This window comes from Pipistrellus kuhlii, unplaced genomic scaffold, assembly GCF_014108245.1.
Source record: "Pipistrellus kuhlii isolate mPipKuh1 unplaced genomic scaffold, mPipKuh1.p scaffold_m20_p_2, whole genome shotgun sequence".
In the NCBI taxonomy this organism is placed as follows: Eukaryota; Metazoa; Chordata; class Mammalia; order Chiroptera; family Vespertilionidae; genus Pipistrellus; species Pipistrellus kuhlii.
This window is the reverse complement of record NW_023425515.1, coordinates 179,527,899-179,548,296: the sequence shown is the minus strand read 5'-3', so window position 1 is coordinate 179,548,296 and position 20,398 is coordinate 179,527,899. Positions and strand designations below refer to the sequence as shown.

General features: G+C 34.6%; 1 protein-coding gene and 1 pseudogene across 7 annotated transcripts in view; one reads left to right on the top strand and one right to left on the bottom strand.

The window, feature by feature from the left end:
• The window catches only part of EYA3 (EYA transcriptional coactivator and phosphatase 3), a 95,971-nt gene that overhangs the window by 53,432 nt on the left and 22,141 nt on the right, over positions 1–20,398 (bottom strand). For 3 of the 7 annotated variants that reach the window (XM_036448346.2, XM_036448349.2, XM_036448347.2), the window contains exons 2-5: positions 12,914–13,014; positions 8,043–8,086; positions 4,802–4,881; positions 176–242 (exon numbers count right to left, since the gene is read on the bottom strand). In XM_036448346.2, coding sequence (XP_036304239.1) covers positions 176–242; positions 4,802–4,881; positions 8,043–8,086; positions 12,914–12,946 — 224 coding nt within the window. In that variant the 5' untranslated portion in view covers positions 12,947–13,014. Of the gene's footprint in view, positions 1–175; positions 243–4,801; positions 4,882–5,522; positions 5,762–8,042; positions 8,087–12,913; positions 13,015–15,515; positions 15,612–16,450; positions 16,475–20,398 lie in introns of those variants that run through there. The other 4 variants (XM_045584959.1, XM_036448348.2, XM_045584960.1 and 1 more) reach the window with 4 other exon arrangements.
• On the top strand, positions 19,685–20,237 carry LOC118723145 (annotated as a pseudogene).

Below are 20,398 nucleotides of genomic sequence, written 5' to 3'. Positions count from 1 at the left end.
AAAAATGACTCAATGGAAAAATATCCTTGAATTAACAACAATAAAAATTGTTAAAAGGATTGAGAATGAGAGAGGTGAAAAAAATATCAACTTACTGAGTTAAATATCAAGTTAAGTTTTGCAATTAATCTAGAGAAAAAGCATATAGATTTTGAAATAATTATATTCAACTTACTTTGCAGAATACATTTGTGAGGTATAATCATTGGATGAGCGAGGGATGTAATCGGTACATGTCATTACTGAAAGAAAACCAGGTAAAAAGTTAGAACACTTCAAAAATGAGATGGGAAAATTGTATCTCACTGTATAGTCTTTCAAATTAAATTACAGTATACAGCTTGGACATAAGATATTTAGAAAGACTAGTAGCAAATACCTCACTCTTCTAATAACAGATTTAGAGACTTTTAGACAATAAAAGAAGCTAGAATGTGAGGGGTATGGAAAAGAGTTGAAGGTTAATAACAACTGATCTTTACCATCACCTTTCATGATTTAAAACCACAGATGGAGCACCCTAAGTTCTTAGCTGTGCCTACAGGCAAACTGATAAGGCAAGAACCATATCTAGAAAACCACATTATACTTCTTCAGCTTATTCATTATCTGGGTGCTTATTCTCTATTTTGCCATATGACTGACTCGCAGGAAGGCAGATTTAGGGGGAAATACCCAATTTTATTAGAAAACTGTTGCTATCACTGTGTATGGTCTGCAGCAGGGAAGATGTAAATATGCTTCTATATTACTATTTTTTTTTTTTAGCTTTGTGGTTTTAAGGTTTTAAATTTGGCAAAGCAGAGTCAGACCTGAGGAACTCACATGATGCTCTGATAACCTAGCAAGTAAAGACACTTTCACAGCTAGTGTCCTCTTAACCCTCATACCTTCATTTAAAATAGCTGCTGTGAAGGCTTGGCCCTCGTGATTTCATCTTAGATAAATGCTATAAATATTCAACTCAAGTTGACAGAAAGCAAAATCCTATTCATTAGGTACTGTTCCAGCCCATGTGGTAGACTGAAACACCATAGAGCTTGTATCAGGCTCCTGAACTGTTCAAGAACTTCTTTCAACATCTATAAAGGAGGTTGCTTTACTATAAATAGGGACTAAAAGTAAAGTGACTAAATGTATGTCTAGCTAGGATCCCTGAGTGCCTGACCCATAAAGGGAACTTGGGTCAAGAGCAGATGAGAGGAATATTCATGCCCAACTGTAAAGACAAATCAACATCTGTGAGTTTATCATAATAGATCTTGTCCATTGCCATTGTTCAAGGACTTTAACAATAATGACTAGAAATTTGTATATCATATTCCTTTATAATCATTTTGACAGAAATCTCAATTAGATCTAAAGTTCTTACTATTTATCACAAAGAATGTAAGTTCATTTGAATTCTGCATGAGAGTTTCTTATGTGATGGCAAATAATTTCAAAAAAAATTCTCTTCCTTTAATTTAAGTTAATTCTAGAAGAGACTGACAAAATATCCTAGGAGATTTAGGCCAATTTTTATTTTTCTAGAGAAAGAATACGCCTTGATCTTTTCAGTATTTGGGAACTATAAAAGGATTATGAAGAGTCAAGGCATAATCTGCTATTATAGTAGAGGAACAACAATGGAGACAAGGTAAAATCTTGAAGTATATTCTGAAGGTAAAACTAACAGAACATTCTTATGGATTAGTATGTCAGGAATGAAGAAAACAGGGATAATTTCTAGGTTTTCAGCTTGAGCAACTGGAGGGATAATGAAACCACTTCCTAAGATGGGAAAACCTGGGAAAAGAACAGATTTGATGGAGGCTAAGGAAATAAAAAGCTACCACACATTTTAAGTATGGCTTCCCTTTTAGAGCAAAGTGGAGATGTCAAACAGGTAGTTGAAAACACAGATGAGCCGAGACCAGTTTGGCTCAATGGAAAGAGCGTCGGCTTGGGGACTGAAGGGTCCCGGGTTCGATTCTGGTCAAGGGCATGTACCTTGGTTGCGGGCACATCCCCGGTAGGGGTTGTGCAAGAGGCAGCTGATCAATGTTTCTAGCTCTCTATCTCCCTTCCTCTCTGTACAAAATCAATAAAATATTAAAAAAAAAAAAAAAAAAGGAAAACACAGATGAAATCAGGGGAGAAGTTAGACTGGAAATATACTAATGCATGAGAGGATGCAGAAAGAGAAAAGACCAGAAACAAATCCCAAGGGCCCACCAACAGTCAGAGTCCAGAGAGCCAAGGAAGGGTCAGCAAAAGAGAAAGGTGGGGGGAAAGTAGTGAGAAGCAGGATATGAAAAAAGAAATGTCCACTGGACTAGTACTTGCAGTTACTGAAAATACTGATGACCCTGACAAGAGCAATTTCATTGGAAGAGTGGTAATAGAAACTAAATTTGAGAGGTTGATCAGTGAATGGGAGGTGAGAAACCAAAACAAGAGCAATTCTTTTCAAAGGTTCCAATGAGTCAAGGAACAAAGAGGAGGTGGGGGAGATGAAGCCAATGGAGGGTTTGTTTGTATTAAGATGGTAGATATCAGATCACATCTCTTTACTGAAAGAAAGGATTAAAAAGAGAAGAAAGATATGATGGTATAGGAGTAGTGTTAGGATAACTACAGTACCAAGGTCCTAGGGGAAGGTGAGCAGGGATAGGATATGGAGCATAAATAAAGGCCTTACTTCTGACAGGAACAAGTATAATATTTCCATTCTGACAAAAATGATGCAAGAAAACATGAATACAAACACAGGTAGGCTTAAATATTTGGTGATGGTGGGATAATAAATGAGTTTCCTGTCTCACAGCTTCTAATTGAGAAAGAGTCATCAGTTAAAAATGAGAAATAACCATAAAAATGATTATGGGTACTTTGAAGGGAAAAGAAGTAGTGTGAACTATTAAAAGGTAAACCTCATTAGGGAAATGTAGCAAAATTTTCAAACATGTTAGGTGCTTACTTGAGTAGTCAGCTAGGTATATAAATATTATTCTATAGTGTTTGGCTATTTGAATGTACTTACAGAGAAGTTAGAAAGTTGGATTAAATTACAACTAGGGTTTAGCAAGGAATATACAAGAGTCAAGTTTATTGAAACTATTTGTAAGGAAGTACTTATAATAAAGAACCATAAAATCTATGCTGAGTAAAAAGGGTCATGAAGACAAGAGGGATATGATGAGTACTGGACAGGTCATCTACATGGCTGTTGAAATCACCAAGAATAATAAGAGTTTAATGGGGAAGAAAACAAAGAAGATCTAGATTTTAAAGAGCAAAATGACTACGAGTTCAATCTGAGGTAAAAACAAAGGTAAGGGGAGGCATAAATGTAGACTTCAAAGAACTAGAGTTTTTGAAGGAAAAGAGAGAAATGATTTGAAAGGAGCAAAAAGACTTAATTTACATTTTGGCCCTAAAGTATGGTAAGGAATGTATGGTCTTTTCTTGAGGATGAATTGGACATTCAGAAAACTAGAGGAGAGTCATGGCTGGGAGGCTCAGTTGGTTAGAGCACCGTTCCAATATGCCAACATTTTGGGTTTGATCCCTGGTCAAGGCACATATAAGAACCAACCAATGAATGCATAAGTAAATGGAACAACGAATTTCTCTCTCTCTCAAATCAATAAAGAGGAGACATTTCATTTATTAGAGCAGTTTCCCATCAGAATCACTTAACTGTAACTATCTTCTTGAAAATACAGATTCCCATCCACATTAGATCTACTGAATGATAATCTCTGAAGATTAGGCTGGAATTCTATTTTACATACCGACACTCCAGATGATTCTTGGTAGTTAAAAGTCTGAGAACTAAAATAGTATCTTTGAGAGAGTACTATGTAGAATTCAAGACACACTTGTGTGTGTTTTTTAAGTCATGCTATTTTTTAATACATGGGAAGTATGTCAAATTAAGCACAATCATCTTGAGAAGAAATATCCCAAAGTGTCTTTTTTTTAAAGTGTCTTACACAAATTTATTATTTTAAAGTGTGTAGAAAAATAAAGAACAGGGCATAGCCATTTAGTTTCAAGGAGGACTATTTGCCCAATAAAGACAATTTGTGGAAGTGGGTATGTTAGAGAAAGCTTAGGTCCTGTCTCTACAAGAAAAAACTAAGAAACAAAACATTATGCATTTTTGTGTAGTGCATGAATATAATTATTCTACAGGAGAGTGAATGTTGGTAAGTGGAGGGCATATCTTAAACTGAATCTCCCTCAGGGCCCAGTATCAATCTTGGGCTCTCAGGGAATTACTTTTCTTTTCTGGCCTGGATGGAGAGGTAGTATCATTTGGTTGAGAAAGGTAAAAAAAAAATAGCAAGTCCTTCAGAGTAGCCATCAGAGGTTGACCCACAAACTTTTCTGATTTTTGAGTAAGGCACTCTTCCCTTTAAAACATCCAACATAAAAAAAAAATAATAATAAAAATAAAAAAAACACACACACAAAACCACACACACACACACAACAAAAAACCCTCAAAACATCCAACATTGAAGCAAAAATAAAATCATCAAAGTGTGACTCCTTAGGTGAGTGAATTCCTAGTGATTTTGCTCCTCAGCTAATATGTCAATAAGGCTTATAGGAAAGCACAAGTGTGTGAATATGAAAACACACACACACACACACACACACACACACACACACACAGAGAGAGAGAGAAAGGAAAGTCTTCTGTATATCCAGGACAAACAAGGCAATCAGTGAAGAACAATTATAAAAGAACAGCATCACCTGGTTTATAGGAATGCCACTTAGGTCATGCAGAGAATTTCGTACTTACTTTCCTCTGACATGGTAAGGTTTGAAGCAAGGCTTGAAGTTTCAGGTTTCTGATCACTGACTTCGGGGTTGCTTACTTGACTGGGAGAACCAAAATGAATATATTAGCCCCAGATTGACATGTCCCATTGCTCTAAGTTATTAAATCAAACCCATCTCTTCTGAGGCTCTATAAGAAGTAATTCTTCATGATATCCTTATTCTAGGTTTCTAGCAGCTACTTGAAGAGCTATGGCCATGGTTAGAACTCATAGCATTCTACTGTTCTTTCTCCTATCTGTAGACCCCTTCAGTTTTTATATCACTCAGAAATTCCAGCTAAGTCACAAGTAAGTTAGATATTCTCTGAAGACAATGTTGTAAAAGAAAAATTCCACAACACCTAAAAATGCTTTAAGGCAATTGTTCTCAGAATAACTTGAGATTTTTTTTTCAAGTTATATATACATGCTTGCTTCCAAGAAGGTATTCTGAACCTTAAAATGGCTCATTCCATTGTATTCTTCTACTCCTCCAATTAAAAAAAAAAAAAAAAAAAAAAAAATTTTTTATTTGCTACTATTCCCAAGACTGAGCAACAACTTTTCTTATTTAACTTATAAAGAAAATTAAGAGAAATTACGAAAGGTAAATCATAAAAACTGGAAGGACAAGTCATTATATTAGACACTTTAGTGTTGGGAAGATTCTCAATGGAATTCTGAAATGGAAATTATACTAACTTTCATCACAATGTCCTTCCTCTTCCTCCTACCAGACTTTCCACTCTCCAATATTCCCTCAATTACCAGTATAGCATAATCCTCAGGAGTACAGATTCTTGAGTCAGACTGCTTGAGTACATATTCCATTCTGCCAAAGCTAGCTTTATGACTTTAGGCAAGTCACTGAACTCCTTTTGTGCCTTGGTTCTTCAACTGTCAATAAAGAGTAATAACAGATCCTACCTCACAGAGTTGTTATAGAGATGAGTTAACATATAAAAAGTACTTAGAGCAGAGACTAGAACAAAGTAAATACTATTACTTAATAGTATATTACTACTTCTCCCTAGTCCAGGCATCTTTCCCACATCCATGTTCCTAAAAAGAAATCTGCTTTGTGGCTGGATTGGTTTGACAGCAACTGTAATTTACAGAAATTAATAGAGGAGTATAGATAATGCTAAAAAGAGGAGTAAAAGCAATAAAGAGGAGTAAAAGACCACCATGGATTTTCCTATCTTTAGTAGAGTTAATTACTTTTTATTTCAAGTGCTAGTAAGTATTTACTTTAGAGACATAAACCAGGTATGTGTTATTCTGTATGTGTTGTATACATATACTGTTTATTATAATTATTAGCATTTTCAACTCCCTTAAATTCTGGAGGAAAACTATCACTTTATTTACATTTCCCACAACTTATTAGTGGCAAGGTAGGCACAACAGTTTTCAGTCTATGTCTGCACAGATATTCAGATCTGCAGAATTTTACATTTGGATGTGCCACGACAGCCCCAATCTAGTAAGGCTAATATTTGAGGCAAATGACTTTAATCTAACACAGTTTACTTGAATATGTATACCAGTACATTCTACCTAAGTTAAATGCTTAGTACAAAAATATGTATATGGATAATTGATATTACAAAAAAAAAAGTAAAGATATTTTGAAATACTTTTTAAAATGTTTTCTACTCTAAGTTATAAATATTTTAAAAACTGAGAGTAAAGACTATAATCTGCACTTAAAAAAAAAGAAAAGAAATCTGCTGCTGTTCTACATTCTAGGAAAAATGGAGGACACTGTACCGGAGGACCCAGATATCTGGAAAGAGGTATGCTGACAAAGTAGTTTCTACACAGAAAAAAAAAAATTTGTTTTGTTAATCCTCACCCAAGGATATTTTTCCATTGATTTTTAGAGAGTGGAAGAGAGAAGGAAAGACAGAGAGAAACATATCGATTGGTTGCCTCCTGCATGAGCCCCAGACCAGAGCCTGGGTGAGGGAGGAGCCTGCAACCAAGATACATGCCCTTGACTGGAATTGAACCTGGGACACTCTGGTCCATAGGCTGAAGCTCTATCCACTGGACCAAACCAGCTAGGGCCAAAAAATAAAAATAAAATAAAAATGCTATTTTTATTAAAAAATATCTAGCACCAAAATTCTTAAAGCTCTCATATAGTTTCTGAGCAAACTTCTTGTATTCAAGCATAATATCAATGAAGTTCCATGCCCTCATACTTGCTATATTCTAAGTGTTCAAACAATTTTTCCTTAGATGAGAGAAAGGAAAAAAGGAAAGATAATTTTAGAGACTTGGAAATAAAATACATCAGGAAAGACAGTTGGGCCAACAACAGTGTTTAAGTGGCTGATTGAGATGTAATCATGAATGAAAACTGAGACCCGTAAGCATAATTTTATGTTTTTCTCTCACAATGTTCAGGTGATTGGAAATTAATATGGAGTCGGTAGAAAGATGAGTTTAACCAGGATTGTGATTTTGCTAGGGAAGTACAACATAGAGGAAAGGGGAAGGAGGTTAAGACTATTCGTAAAGGACTGATTAAAATAAGAGATCTTATAATTTAAGCAACATAAGAAAGATACTGAAGTCCTTTTTGAGATAAGGGCCAACGGTTGAGCTGATAGTTAATTTCATTGAACATGGATAATAAGACATATGGATTAGTGTGGCAGTAAAATAAATGATCTGGAATGTAATGTATGGTAGCAAAAGAGGAGGATCCCAGAAATTAAGATGTTAGAGGTGATGAAGTTACTGGTTCATATGGTTGGCGGACAAACGACAGGATTGATAAAAACTATGGAAAACTAAAGCATGGGGTGCATAGAAGCTGCCTCTCTCCTCTAAGGGCAGGGAGGCTAATGACTGAGGCATCCCATATCCATTTGGTAATTAATACCAAATAACTTGCCTTTATTTCGTATTCTGTATACATCTAACTGACCAATGTGTCCCCTCCATATAGCATATGCTCTGATAGATAACATGAGTTTGCTACATATTGTTGAAAAAAATAATGAATGAATAAAATAAATATATTAGCACTTATGTGTTTTAAAAACAAACTTTTGGAGGGTATTTTCATTTTAAACCAAATAATTTCAAAATGTGAAGACTGACTTTAAAAAAAACAAAAAGAAGGCAGTCAACCTAAGTCATGTCCATCATCAGCATGTGAAAAAAATTGTAAGTAGATCATTAAAAAGAAATTCAACTTTAGTATACCTTAAAGTTTGCTCTCCCGATTCCTGCATCTTGGCTTTTTTAACCTGTAAAAATAAATAAACAAAAGAATAATGTAGTGATCTATTTCTTAAATAATCTGGCTATTCAAATGTCAGACTAACATTAACTAATAAATTTCAGGGTAACTGTCTTGTCTTGCTTAGATTTATTTATTAACCCTTATATTTTTTAGAGATGAACTTCTTTGTTTTTCACATGGAGATCTTTTTTTTTTCTATTTTTAAAATTTATCTTTATTGCTGAAAGTATTACAGATGTCTCCTTTCCACCCCCCCCCCTTTTTTTTAAATGAAGTGTTTATCAGATTCAAGGTAAAATGTAAAAAATTTTGTATCAAGATTTTTATTCCAAGATAAAATATTTAGGATGAAATATCTAAACTTGGATACAAATTTGTTGGTTTTAAATTTTAACAGATGCATAATGATATCATTAAACAGTAAATATTAAACTCTTGTTATCATCTATTCAAAATTTCTTTAACAGCCGAAACCGGTTTGGCTCAGTGGTGGAGCGTTGATCTGCGGACTGAGGGGTCCTGGGTTCGGTTCCGGTCGGGGGCATGTGCCTTGGTTGTGGGCACATCCCCAGTGGGGGGTGTGCAGGAGGCAGCTGGTCGATGTTTCTCTCTCATCGACGTTTCTGGCTCTCTCTCTCTCTCTCCCTTCCTGTCTGTAGAATATCAATAGAATATATTTAAAACAAACAACAACAACAAAAAAACCAAAAAAAAATTTCTTTAACAGAAATGTCTTTTTCTTTTTTTTGTTAAACCTCATCTGAGGATATTTTTTACACTGATTTCTAAAGAGAGTGGAAGGAAGGAGGGGAGAGAGAGAGAAAGAAAGAGAAGGAAAGAGAGAAACATTGATGTGAGAGAGACATGGACTGGTTGCCTCCTGCACATGCCCTCCATCAGGGCCAGGATCTAACCTACAATCCAGGTACATGCCCTCGACCAGGAATTGAATCGAACCTGACACACGTTGGTGAGCGCAGTCAACACAGGCCAACATTCTGACTACTGTACTACATCACCCATGACTAACAGAAATGTATTTATTGGTATATTTAAATTACCTACATGCCAAAAATAAAGACAGTTTCTTACTAGGTTACTAGTAATTTAAAAAATATTATTCACACCATTTTGATTTTCCCTCCAGATTTTCATCTTTTCTTAATTCCTTCCAAGGTAAAAGCATTTACATTGAAACAGTTTAGTCCAGAAATGAAAAATGTTTAACGCTGCTCATGATCACTGCTTTCATATTACAAAAGAATCTGATTTTAGAACTCTCTGGTTGGAATAACTAGTTATAGTAGAAACATGCTTAGTATGCTTAGCTATACAAATTATGAATACTTAGAAGTATTTCAAGCTAACAAAAGGCAAAATTCTGCTAAATAATTTTAAACAAATATAAGAAGTGGGAATACAGCTATTTAATATGATAAGATTTAACATTTCAGATACTGTTCACCTTAATTTGGGCAATTATGTCCTCCCGTAAGTCAGGAATGAGAAGGGTGTACTTCCCTGGCACCAGAGGCAGTTAAACTAACTCAAAGAATAGACATATTCCACTGAATTACAAAAGCACGGGTTCAAACAATATAATCCAGAAACTGACAGAATGCAAATAGTACAATTACTTTAGTACAGGTTCCTCAAAAGGTTAAACAGAGTTACCATATGACCCCGCAATTCCGCTCCTGGCTACGTAACCAAGAGAAAAGAAAGCATGTCCATACAAAAAAAGTGAAAACAATCCCAGGATCCATGAACAGATGATGGATAAATAAAATAATGATAAATAACCCTGGCTGGTTTGGCTTAGTGGACAGAGTGTGGCCTGCAGATCCGAAGGGTCCGGGTTTAAATCCAGTAAAGGGCACACGCCTCGGCTGCAGCTCCACCCTGGCCTGGGCCCTGGTCTAGGCATGTGCAGGAGGCAACCAATCGATGTGTTTCTCTCATATCAATATTTCTCTCTGTCTTTCACTCTCTCTTAAAATCAATAGAAAAGTATCCTCAGGTGAGGATTAAAAAAATGATAATTAAAACAATGAGTATTGAGTTTGATACGTACATTCTAAAATTTTTTCCTATGTGTATAAATGCCTTTTCAAACTTTAGTTCAGAGACCACTCCTGATATCCATAAAGGAGTTAAGTGCTTCTAGTTCACCAGAAATAGTCTTGGATTATACCTCTCATCCCAAACTGAGTCTGGTTAATGCTCCCTTTCACTCTTTTTTAAAAGTAGAAGAAAAAGATGAAGACCGGAAGAAGACTGAGTCACATACATAAATGGTGACTACAGAGAAAACCATTTTTCACTGCAGAGGGCTGACTGGCAAAAGGGAAGGTGAAAGAAAATCCTGTGGCTAGGATTTATGTTGCCTGGTTAACAATGACCCGAACAAATCTTAAATTTTAAAACAGAGCAAGTAAGAAGTAGAGAAACGAGAGAGGACAAGATGAGAGATGATAGAATTAAAATATCTCCAATGACAATGCCCATCAGTAACATTTCCTCTATATAGAGATAAACAGTAGGGTTAAAAATCTTAGTTTTATCATCATCAACCTGGGATAGGACTATTCTTTCCATTCAAATTTCCTATCTCCATTATAGCTTGTGAAAACTTATTTTTCTCCTCTAAGTCTGGCATTTACTCTCCTATTGTAATTATTCTTAACAGTCAATAAGTGTTCTGTGTTTTCTTAGATTCCATATTTTTTGATATCCATTAATCATGGAGCCAAAATTGTTTATATCTCCTCTACAACCCAGAGCCATACTCTGAACCACCTCCTTCATCTAACTCACACACACCAAGTCCGCACTTCCCTGCTCTCAATCAACTCAGGGCCGGACGGACACCAGACACCTAGTGACACCCCCAATGCCCCAAACCTCCTGGGAACAATCCTAAACCGTTTACCCTGCCTTGTCTTGCCTTGCCTCGCTCACCTTGTCTGTGTTAGCCCCAATAAAGGCTATGGCCTATTCATCCCCCTAGCTCCTTTCTGCCTCCTGATCAAAATTGGTGGTTCCCCCTCACCCTGTCCCACAACCGCCAGGGATCCTGTGTGACATGCCATGCCTCTAATTCTAAGGGAACTGTAACATTAAACTTTTCTTGCAAATGGCACTGACCTCTCAGTGTGGTCACTCTGTCACCTTTATAAATTAAACCCAGGCACAAATCAATAGGAAAACGATGCCCCAAGGCAATCACCATTTCAAGTCAACAGAAAATTAGTTTTTAAAGTGGTTTAATTTCTTACCTTCCTCTGAAGTAACAATCGAGTTTAATACGTTATGTTATAGAAATTGAATAAGAACAGCAAGGAAATAAAGCAGAGTAGAAAAGATGACCTACTAGCAGGTCAGTCTCACAATTCTCATGACCTTAAATAGATAAGGAGTAACTAACAATACCTATTTCAACAACTTATATAAGTCTTTTGAAACTATGAATAGACCTTTTACTAAATTAAAAACTCATTTTCGTTGGTACATTTAATGTCTCTAATTCAGCTATTTGTTCTTATACAAATACAGTATCTCCTAGATACAACGGTGAGGATTACTTTTAACACTATTTCCCTGATTATTAATGTCCTACCAGTGAAAGGAATGACATTCCAAATGTTTCAAAAGGTTTTTTTTTAACAATTGCTTATGACATCCTAATTTTATGTTTACTGTGAGAGGGCTAAAAATATAATAGCAAAGTAATCATCAGTATACATGTCTCGACCTAAAGAAAAATATTAAAAACATATTAAAGAACTTTATTAACTAAATGGAAGCTTGTAATGTAAAGCTTCTGTAATGTAAAGAATACATCTAGTACATGAAAACATATCTTATTACCTGCTTTCAACATTCAAAACTTTCTATGTTTGATTTCATAAAGAAAGGTAAGCATGCACCACTCTATATTCTCTTTTAATATTAAGTACATGAGGCTCTCTCAGGATAGCAAATTGAATAAGTACTTAACTTTAGAAAGTGAAACTCAAGACAAAAGGAAAAGATTCTTTAACATAAAAGTATCTTGAGAATGATTATTGCTCTCCTTTTTTAAATGAGGAGGATCAAAAACAGACAAAAAAAAACACACACAAACAAATAGAAGCCAGGGCAAGGCAATAAATTCTTATCACTTGCAGACATTTAAAATCATTTTATTTATATTAAATATTTAAAAGAAATTAAGAATTCAACCTAGTCTCTAGGATCTTATCTTTTAAAAAATTAGCTAGTGGTCACATTACACTTTCTTCAACTACTACAACTTCTTAAAAAATTAGGTCAGTTAGGAAAATTTAAGTAAATTTTCCATCAGAAGTGGTGTATACTGTTTGATAAATAGATGTTCTCTTTTATTTTAAAAACTGTAAGAATATCCATTGTTTTTTCTTTTCTTTTCTTTTTCTGGTCTGTCCCACAACTGATTGAGACTCACAGCACATCCTGCTGCCACCTCAACCCACCACGATGGCTAATTGCTCTGCCCTTCCCTGACAGCTAGCTACCCGGGCAACAGATCAGACCAAGCAAAAGGGTTCTACAAAAGGAAATATCCATGATTGTATTTTTTAAATGACACTCCCAAGTACAATACTAACTTTGTAATGCTAAATTTTCTAAGCACACTCATTAGCACTGTTCAGAAAATATGCATTTGAGATCATATAATTTTTTTTTACTTAGTAGTATTAAGAGGTCTTTTCCTTATTTTTATTTTTAATTTGGAAGTTGAATAATATTTAAAATCTCTTAAGATTAGCTTTTCTACAATCAACTTTAAATTGTTAAAGGAAATACTTACTGGTTGCTCCGGTAAGTCTTGTTCTTCTTCCATGAGGACCAATATTTCTTTATTCCACTTATGTGACTGGATCGCAAGCGTCTTTCAGCAGTCTTCACAGTCTGTGTAAAAAGAGGAGGATTCAAAGCTTTATGTACTCTTAAGGCATTATCATTCAGGCCATCAGAGAATAATTTTTTTAAAAAATATTTTGCTACCCCAAGCTTTCCACGTGAGTTCTAATCTCAAAATCTCAAACTTGCACATGGCTTTTCAAAACTGACATGCTACACCAAGTCAACATAGGTATACGCAATGATTTTTATAATATCTTGCAAAAGCCAACACGTGAAACTGCTTCTGCTGTATTTAAAACATGGTTACTATAGTGCCTAATGTATTAAACATTTTATAATGTGCTTTTAACTAGGACAGTTTTTTTTAGGATTAGAGTTACATATTTTAATGATAAAAACTAGCCTAGCAAATCGGTAAGTTAGGATAACATCTAACCTGGTCTCCTGTGGAACATTTATATAATGTTACCACAGACACACCGAATCACTTTAAATATAACAGATTATAATATAAAGTAAATGCATTCACAACCATCTGTATATATAATTAATATAAAGGAAAACGAAATTCTCTGGATCCACTTTAATAATGCAAATAAGTAAAACTTTGAATTTTAGAATTAAGGAAAAATAATCATGTAAATTTTATTTATCTTTTTAATCCTCACCTGAGGATATGTTTTTATTGATTTTAGAGAGGAAGGGAGAAGAGAGAAACAGGGATGTGAGAGAAAAACATCAATTGGTTGCCTCCCGTATGCGCCCTGACCAGGGATGGAACCTGTAACCTAGAATTGAATCGGCCACTTTTTGGTGTATAAGATGACATTCCAAACAACTGTGACCTGGCCGGGTTTAGTTTGAAACAATGAGCTCCACTAAATATACGTCTAGTTAATAATTTAAGGAAAATCTTTATCTCCTTAGATCCTGCTCTTCTTGTCCTGATTTTTAAACTAACAAAGAAAAATAGAACATCCTCTTTTATTTTAAAAACTATAAGGATATCCATTGTTTTTTCTTTCTTTCTCCCTTTCTATTTTCCTGGTTTGATTTTCAAACTAACAAACCCCACATTTACTGGTAAAAACAACTTATTATGCCCTTCTGGCAAGAGAGACAGGTAGACATTAGAAAACTTAAATACATTATATAAAAGAAAAACTTCATTACAATTTAACAAAAACGAAACTAGCACTGCTCTGAAACAGATGTGATTGCTTATGCTTTTAATTAAGGTCAAACCTCTTTTCACTTCTAGCAACCACTGTAACCAACTTGATATATAAAAAAAGCTAAAACAAGTATAGAACCTTACTGCAGAAGTAATGAAAATAGATAAATAACATGAAAAGGGAAATGAAAAACTTCAGTTATGCCAATATATCAGCATTCCACTTCTATTGCTCTATACAAGACACTTTCAGAACCACACTCCGGAATGGGAAAAGGAGAGAAAAACACGTGTAAGCTAGACAGATTTCAATAATGTCTAACTCTACACAGCTTTACTCCCTACCCTGATCTAGAATGTCAAAAAAGAAAAAAAGTTTAAAGGTCAGAAGCAGAGGATGCTCAATGCACTCACGTGTAGCTCATACACAAAGCCTCAAAAGCTTAGTTCTCGTACTTCCTGACGTAGGTAACTACTGCTGCAGAATTAACGGTGCACAGTAACTAAAGCTCACAGGTGCTATCTTCCCTGCACTTGTTTTGCTCTATCCACAACAGCATAATCAATGTGACGTGAAAATGACTCATAATTATGAAAGATGAAACATTTTTATGTTTCGCCAACTTATATCTTAGTTTTAAATGGAAATGTCTTTATGTGATTTTAATATTGCTTAAATGAACATAATGTACATCTATGAATTGATCCCTTAAGAGCAAAATAGGACCAAATCATTAGGAAAATGTTATGGCTTTAATACCTCATTTGTTGAATTTTAAAAGAAAGTGATAGTATTCCATGTTTTACTTAGCTGTAATAACTGCAATCTCTAGTTAGTAGATTCTCGGCAAGAGAAAGGTAGGGGATATTCATTCTCATAGGGGAAGTGTTTTAAAACCTACCTCTGGGTAAGAAGATAAGGAAAATTGTTTTGTTTTATTTTAAAAAGGATACCAAAAAGCATTTACTTTAATTTTGTTTTTAAACACAAAAACTAGTTTATTTTAAAAATATGAACATTAAAGAACATAGATTTTTTACTAATCAAAATGGGTTATGGGCTTTATATGGCAAGAAATATTTATATGGCAAGAAATATTTATATGACACGTAGTGGGGAAATAAATTTTCAAGCCAGACAAAACTAAATGTTAAAATCTTGAATTTTGCTTTCTAGATATATGCTAACATTACTGTGATTTTATAATGAAATTTAATAATGGATTAGCTTTCTTTTTTTCTTGAGGTAAACTCTATGGTAAATTGTAAGAAAACATTCTTTAAGGGCACAACTGGAAGATATTCATTTCTACCTCTATAATTTCTTCTATGAAAAGAAGGATCCTTTGTTGTTTCCATCCCTAAAAATTACCTTTCACATAATTCCATCACAACATGAATCTAAGATATTACTTTCCATCAATACAGTATTCTTCCTTCCTTCCAAAAATTTATAATTTAAAAGACCTTAAACATAAAAACATACTAAATACAAGAATTCAAGTATTTACCACATTCCTAGCATTAACCAATGTGCTAAAACTTTTAATGTTAACATCTCACACCATTTTCTACAGTGGCACATGCTTACAATCAAAAGCCGAGTTTACTAGCAACCAGATGAAAGTGTTATATAACACAGACAAAGTGATCCAGTATTTGACAATAACAAAAAGTACGGAATTACAATACAAATCTTAGTATTCTCATTTCCATGTAGTAGATTTAGAGTTTAATATGATGGCTTGACATAGAAGGGGAAAGTGGATTCTTAATGTAATGTAAATTAATATAATTACAACTTAGCCAAACAGCCGATGAAATTACAAAACACGCTCTGAATTAATTTTTTTATTTTGAGCACCTCTATAAGGTATTTGGACAGTAATATCTTTTCATAATTTTCTAGTTTCAATTTCTAGAACTGTTTCTACATACAATTATTTTATCACTTTTTTTTGGAGTGTGTTAGTATCTATATGCCTTCATTGTTAAAAATCTGGGGAAATCTGCAATTGAGAACAGAAATAGTATTTCCCTGCCTGCCAATGCTGACATGAAAAAATAAGAACTTTGGTTTGATTCAAAAAGGTCACATAATTTTAAATATTGTGACTTCATGTGCTCATAAATAAAAGCAGGATCATTTTGTAATATGACAGCCATAATTTTTAATCCTGAGAAATTAGAAGGGCAATAATTAATATCAAATATTTTATTTCAAAATTCTAATAAGATTCTAACCACATAATTTCTTCTTTGTACCAAGTTCACCATAAAAATATTAAAGTATTAAGCTAAAATTACCCTTTAGTTGTAAATGGCCACAGGCAGGAACTTGGGTTACTTCAATATGTTATTATAGCTCTTAAACAGAGAAAGGGGAATTTAAAATTAGGTATATAAATATTTTAAAGCACAGTATAAAGGTTGATTTCCCCCCCCCCAGTGAAAACATAGTATATATCAATTTTAATTGTAACACCAAGAGAAGTGTCTAAATAGAGCAAAACAGTCTGATTATATACCCTAGCAGGAAAACTTGCATGTGGCTAAGTGTGCACAGAGATTTTCAATAGTTAACTGAATAGCTTGGATACAGTTTTAAATTGAACAGGTAGCTCATAAATTTGATCATATCTACACTGTATTTTAGAAGTCTATTTCTTACCCCTTCCAGAACCTTATATATATTTTCAGAGTACACCAAAGGCTACAGAAGTTTCCCTGGAAAAAATCAATAGTATCCCTCCAAAAATTAAATATATCTCAGCAATAATAGTTATAAATTGTAGCCTTAAGAAGTATTAAAAAAGTCACTTATAATCACTTGAGATTTTTATTAATATAAAAATTAATAAAATTCTGGATTGCTTCAGAATTTATAAGAAATAATTAACAGCCCTAACTGGTTTGGCCCAGTGGACAGAAGCTGCGGACTGAAGGGTCCCAGGTTCGATTCAGGTCAAGGGCATGTACCTTGGTTGCGGGCACATCTCCAGTAGAGGGTATGCAGGAGGCAGCTGATTGATGTTTCTCTCATCAATGTTTCTAACTCTCTATCCCTCTCCCTTCCTCTCGGTAAAAAAAATCAATAAATATATTTTAAAAATCTGTCTCAGCAAATTTCAAGTGAACAGTAGCATTAAAAAAAAAGAATTAGCAAATGTTTACCATGATACCTTTAAATAAGTATGTGCATGCCCTTAAAGAATGAAAACAAAAAGCAAAATATCCTCTTCTAATGGCTTTTAAATGACTGCTTCAAGTATTGCTATTCAATAATAACTGATCTATTCTAACGGGGATCTATGAGCATCATCCTTATTCTATGGACAGGGCAACTGGGATTCAGAGATTTAAACAATTTACCTGAGAATAATAACAATCATGTTTCAGGTTTAAGTAGAAATATATCCAGTAAAGGGAGGATAATGGTGATAGCTGACACTGTGAATGCACTTAATGCCACTGAATAGTATACTTTAAATGGTTAAAATAGTTTTTGTTAAGCATATTTTTTTAAATCAAAGCAAAACATGAGACTAGACATACCAAAATAATGATCAAATCTAAAAAGCTCTTATAAGTGGAGAAAAATCTATTTTTAAAAAATGTTGTCAAAAAACTGAGTATCAATGTGGAGAAAAACATATCCACATCATATACTATGATTAATTCTCAATATCTGAAAAACAAGTAGTATTTAAAAACTGGAAAAAAATAAAATAGCATACGTATCTCATTTGTAGAAAGAGATAAATTTTTGTGCAATAGAAGCATAAGCAATTAATCAACAGTTCTGACTATGTAATGTATACTTTCATGCAATGAAAAAACAATAAACCTAAAATTAAAAGAGTAAATAAATGTAAGCAATATCTGCAATAATCACAATAGATAAAGCTTAATGTCTACAATATATATCAAACCAATTCAATACCTACTGATTATCTATTAAGTGGCAACAATATCTAACATATATATCCATCAAAAGATACAAATAGTTTTTAAGATCAAATCAGCACTTGGGGGAAAAGATTCTCCCTACTAAATAAATTCTAACATTTTTAAGATACGACTTCATACATATTCAACTACAAAAAATAAATCTAAACAACAAAACCTAGGGTTATCTGAACTCTAAGAAGAAACATTGAGGCACAGCTTTAAAATCAGACTGTTCTCCGGCTAAAGAGTATAAAAGAGGTCATAAAATTGCCCATGATCTGAACAACTTTTCTTGTTCTTTTCCCCCTAAAATAAAATAGAGGAGTAAGAATCTAACTCTATTTTAAAAAGAGAAAGCTTGTTTTCACAGAAATGAAAAATTAGAAACAACCAACACATGGAGAATGGTTTACTTAAACTGTAATTATACAATTGAACATTCTATATTAAGATAAAAACTATAACCTATTTCAATATAAGCTCATTTAAAATGTAAAACAAAACCTAAGATTTTACAATAATTATAGATTAATGGCTGAAGTATAATTTGCTAAGAATCAAAAGCACAGACAAAGAAATATAATGCTGGATACTTAAGGTGTGTGTAGTAAAATGTTTAGGTATATCACTTTTTAAATGTTTCTATAAAAATGTTCAAGTATGCTTTCACTGCGGATAGCACTCGCAAACGTGGTGAACGTTCCTAAAACCCGCCGAACTTTCTGTAAGAAGTGTGGCAGGCATCAACCCCGCCAAGTAACACAGGACAAGAGGGGCAAGGATTCTCTGTATGCGCAGGAAAAGCGCCGTTGTGACAGGAAGCAAAGGGGCTATGGTGGGTAGACTAAGCCCATTTTCCAAAAAAAGGCTAAAACTACAAAGAAGATTGTACTTAGGCTTGAATGCGTTGAGCCTAACTGCAGATCCAAGAGAACTGCAGATCTAAGCATCATATTTTGTTTTATTATATGACATTAAATCTTGATATGTTCACTTAAAAAAAAAGTTCAAGTATTAAGCAAAAATTAGACACAAATTCTACATTCTAGCTCATCCATTTTCCTCAGGGAAAAACTTCAACTTTGAGGGAAAAGCAATTTAAATAGTAAAGATCCTCCCTTACCCCCCAATCTTAAAAGAAGTTCATGATGACACTACATTCAGAAAGACTCATTTGACTTTCTTGCTCTGTCATCTCTTTTATAAGAAGTCAAGTTAGACACTGCACACAAACCCAGTGTTGCTTCATTTTATGGTTCTGAGGAAAAGCTTTCAACTTCTAACTGTTAAAAAGAATTTGGTATCAGAAGACATTTCGCATTTGATTTTACTCTTCTGGACAGAAAATAGTCACTCTGTGAAAGGAAGAAAATTTGTAACAAATGATGCTACAAAGAATATAGATTATTAAGTTCTTAGAGGTAATCCTTACGTTAAGATTGGATAAACTAAACCAAAGATGTGAAGGCATTGCCTGATGATATCTGTAAGCAGCAGAACCAGAAGTGGAATCCAAGATTCTGAACCCCCTTGTCTTAATGTAGAATTGAGCATAAAACCTTCCCTTTTAAAACTGCATTCCTAGGAGGAGCCCAAAGAGGATTGTTGGAGAAAAGCTCTTCCTTTCCGTCTGGCCACTGCCACCAGGTAAACCAAGATGGGCGCTTACAAGCACATCCAGGAGCTCTGGAGGAAGCAGCAGTCCGGTAATGTGCTTCCTTCTCAGGGTGCACAGGTGGTACAGGCCTACCCCCACCCCCGCCCCATCCTCCTACCCGACCCAACAAAGCGCGCAGGCTGGACTACAAGGCCAAGTAAGGTAATGTCAAATATCAGATTCGAGTGTGCAGTGCTGGCTGCAAGGGCCATGTTCCTAAGGGTGGGACCTATGTATGGCAAGCCTGTCCATTATGGTGTTAACCGGCTAAAGTTTGCTGAAAGTCTTCATTCTGTTGCGGAAGAGCGAGTTGGACGCTACTGGGGGGCTCCGAGAGTCCTGAATTCTTACCAGATTGGTGAAGATTCCACATACAAATTCTTTGAGGTTATCCTCATTGATCCATCCCATAAAGCTATCAGAAGAAATCCTGATAAACAATGGATCACCAAACCAGTCCACAAACACAGGAGACGCGAGGGCTGACATCTGCGGCCGCAAGAGCCCTGGCCTCAGGAAGGACCAGAAGTTCCGCCCCACTATTGGAGAAGGCGCAATACTCTCCAGCTGCACCCTTACCGCTAATATAATGTTTGTAAAAGTCTTACCTAATAAACAATTTAGGAGAGTCATGTCTGCTTAAAGTG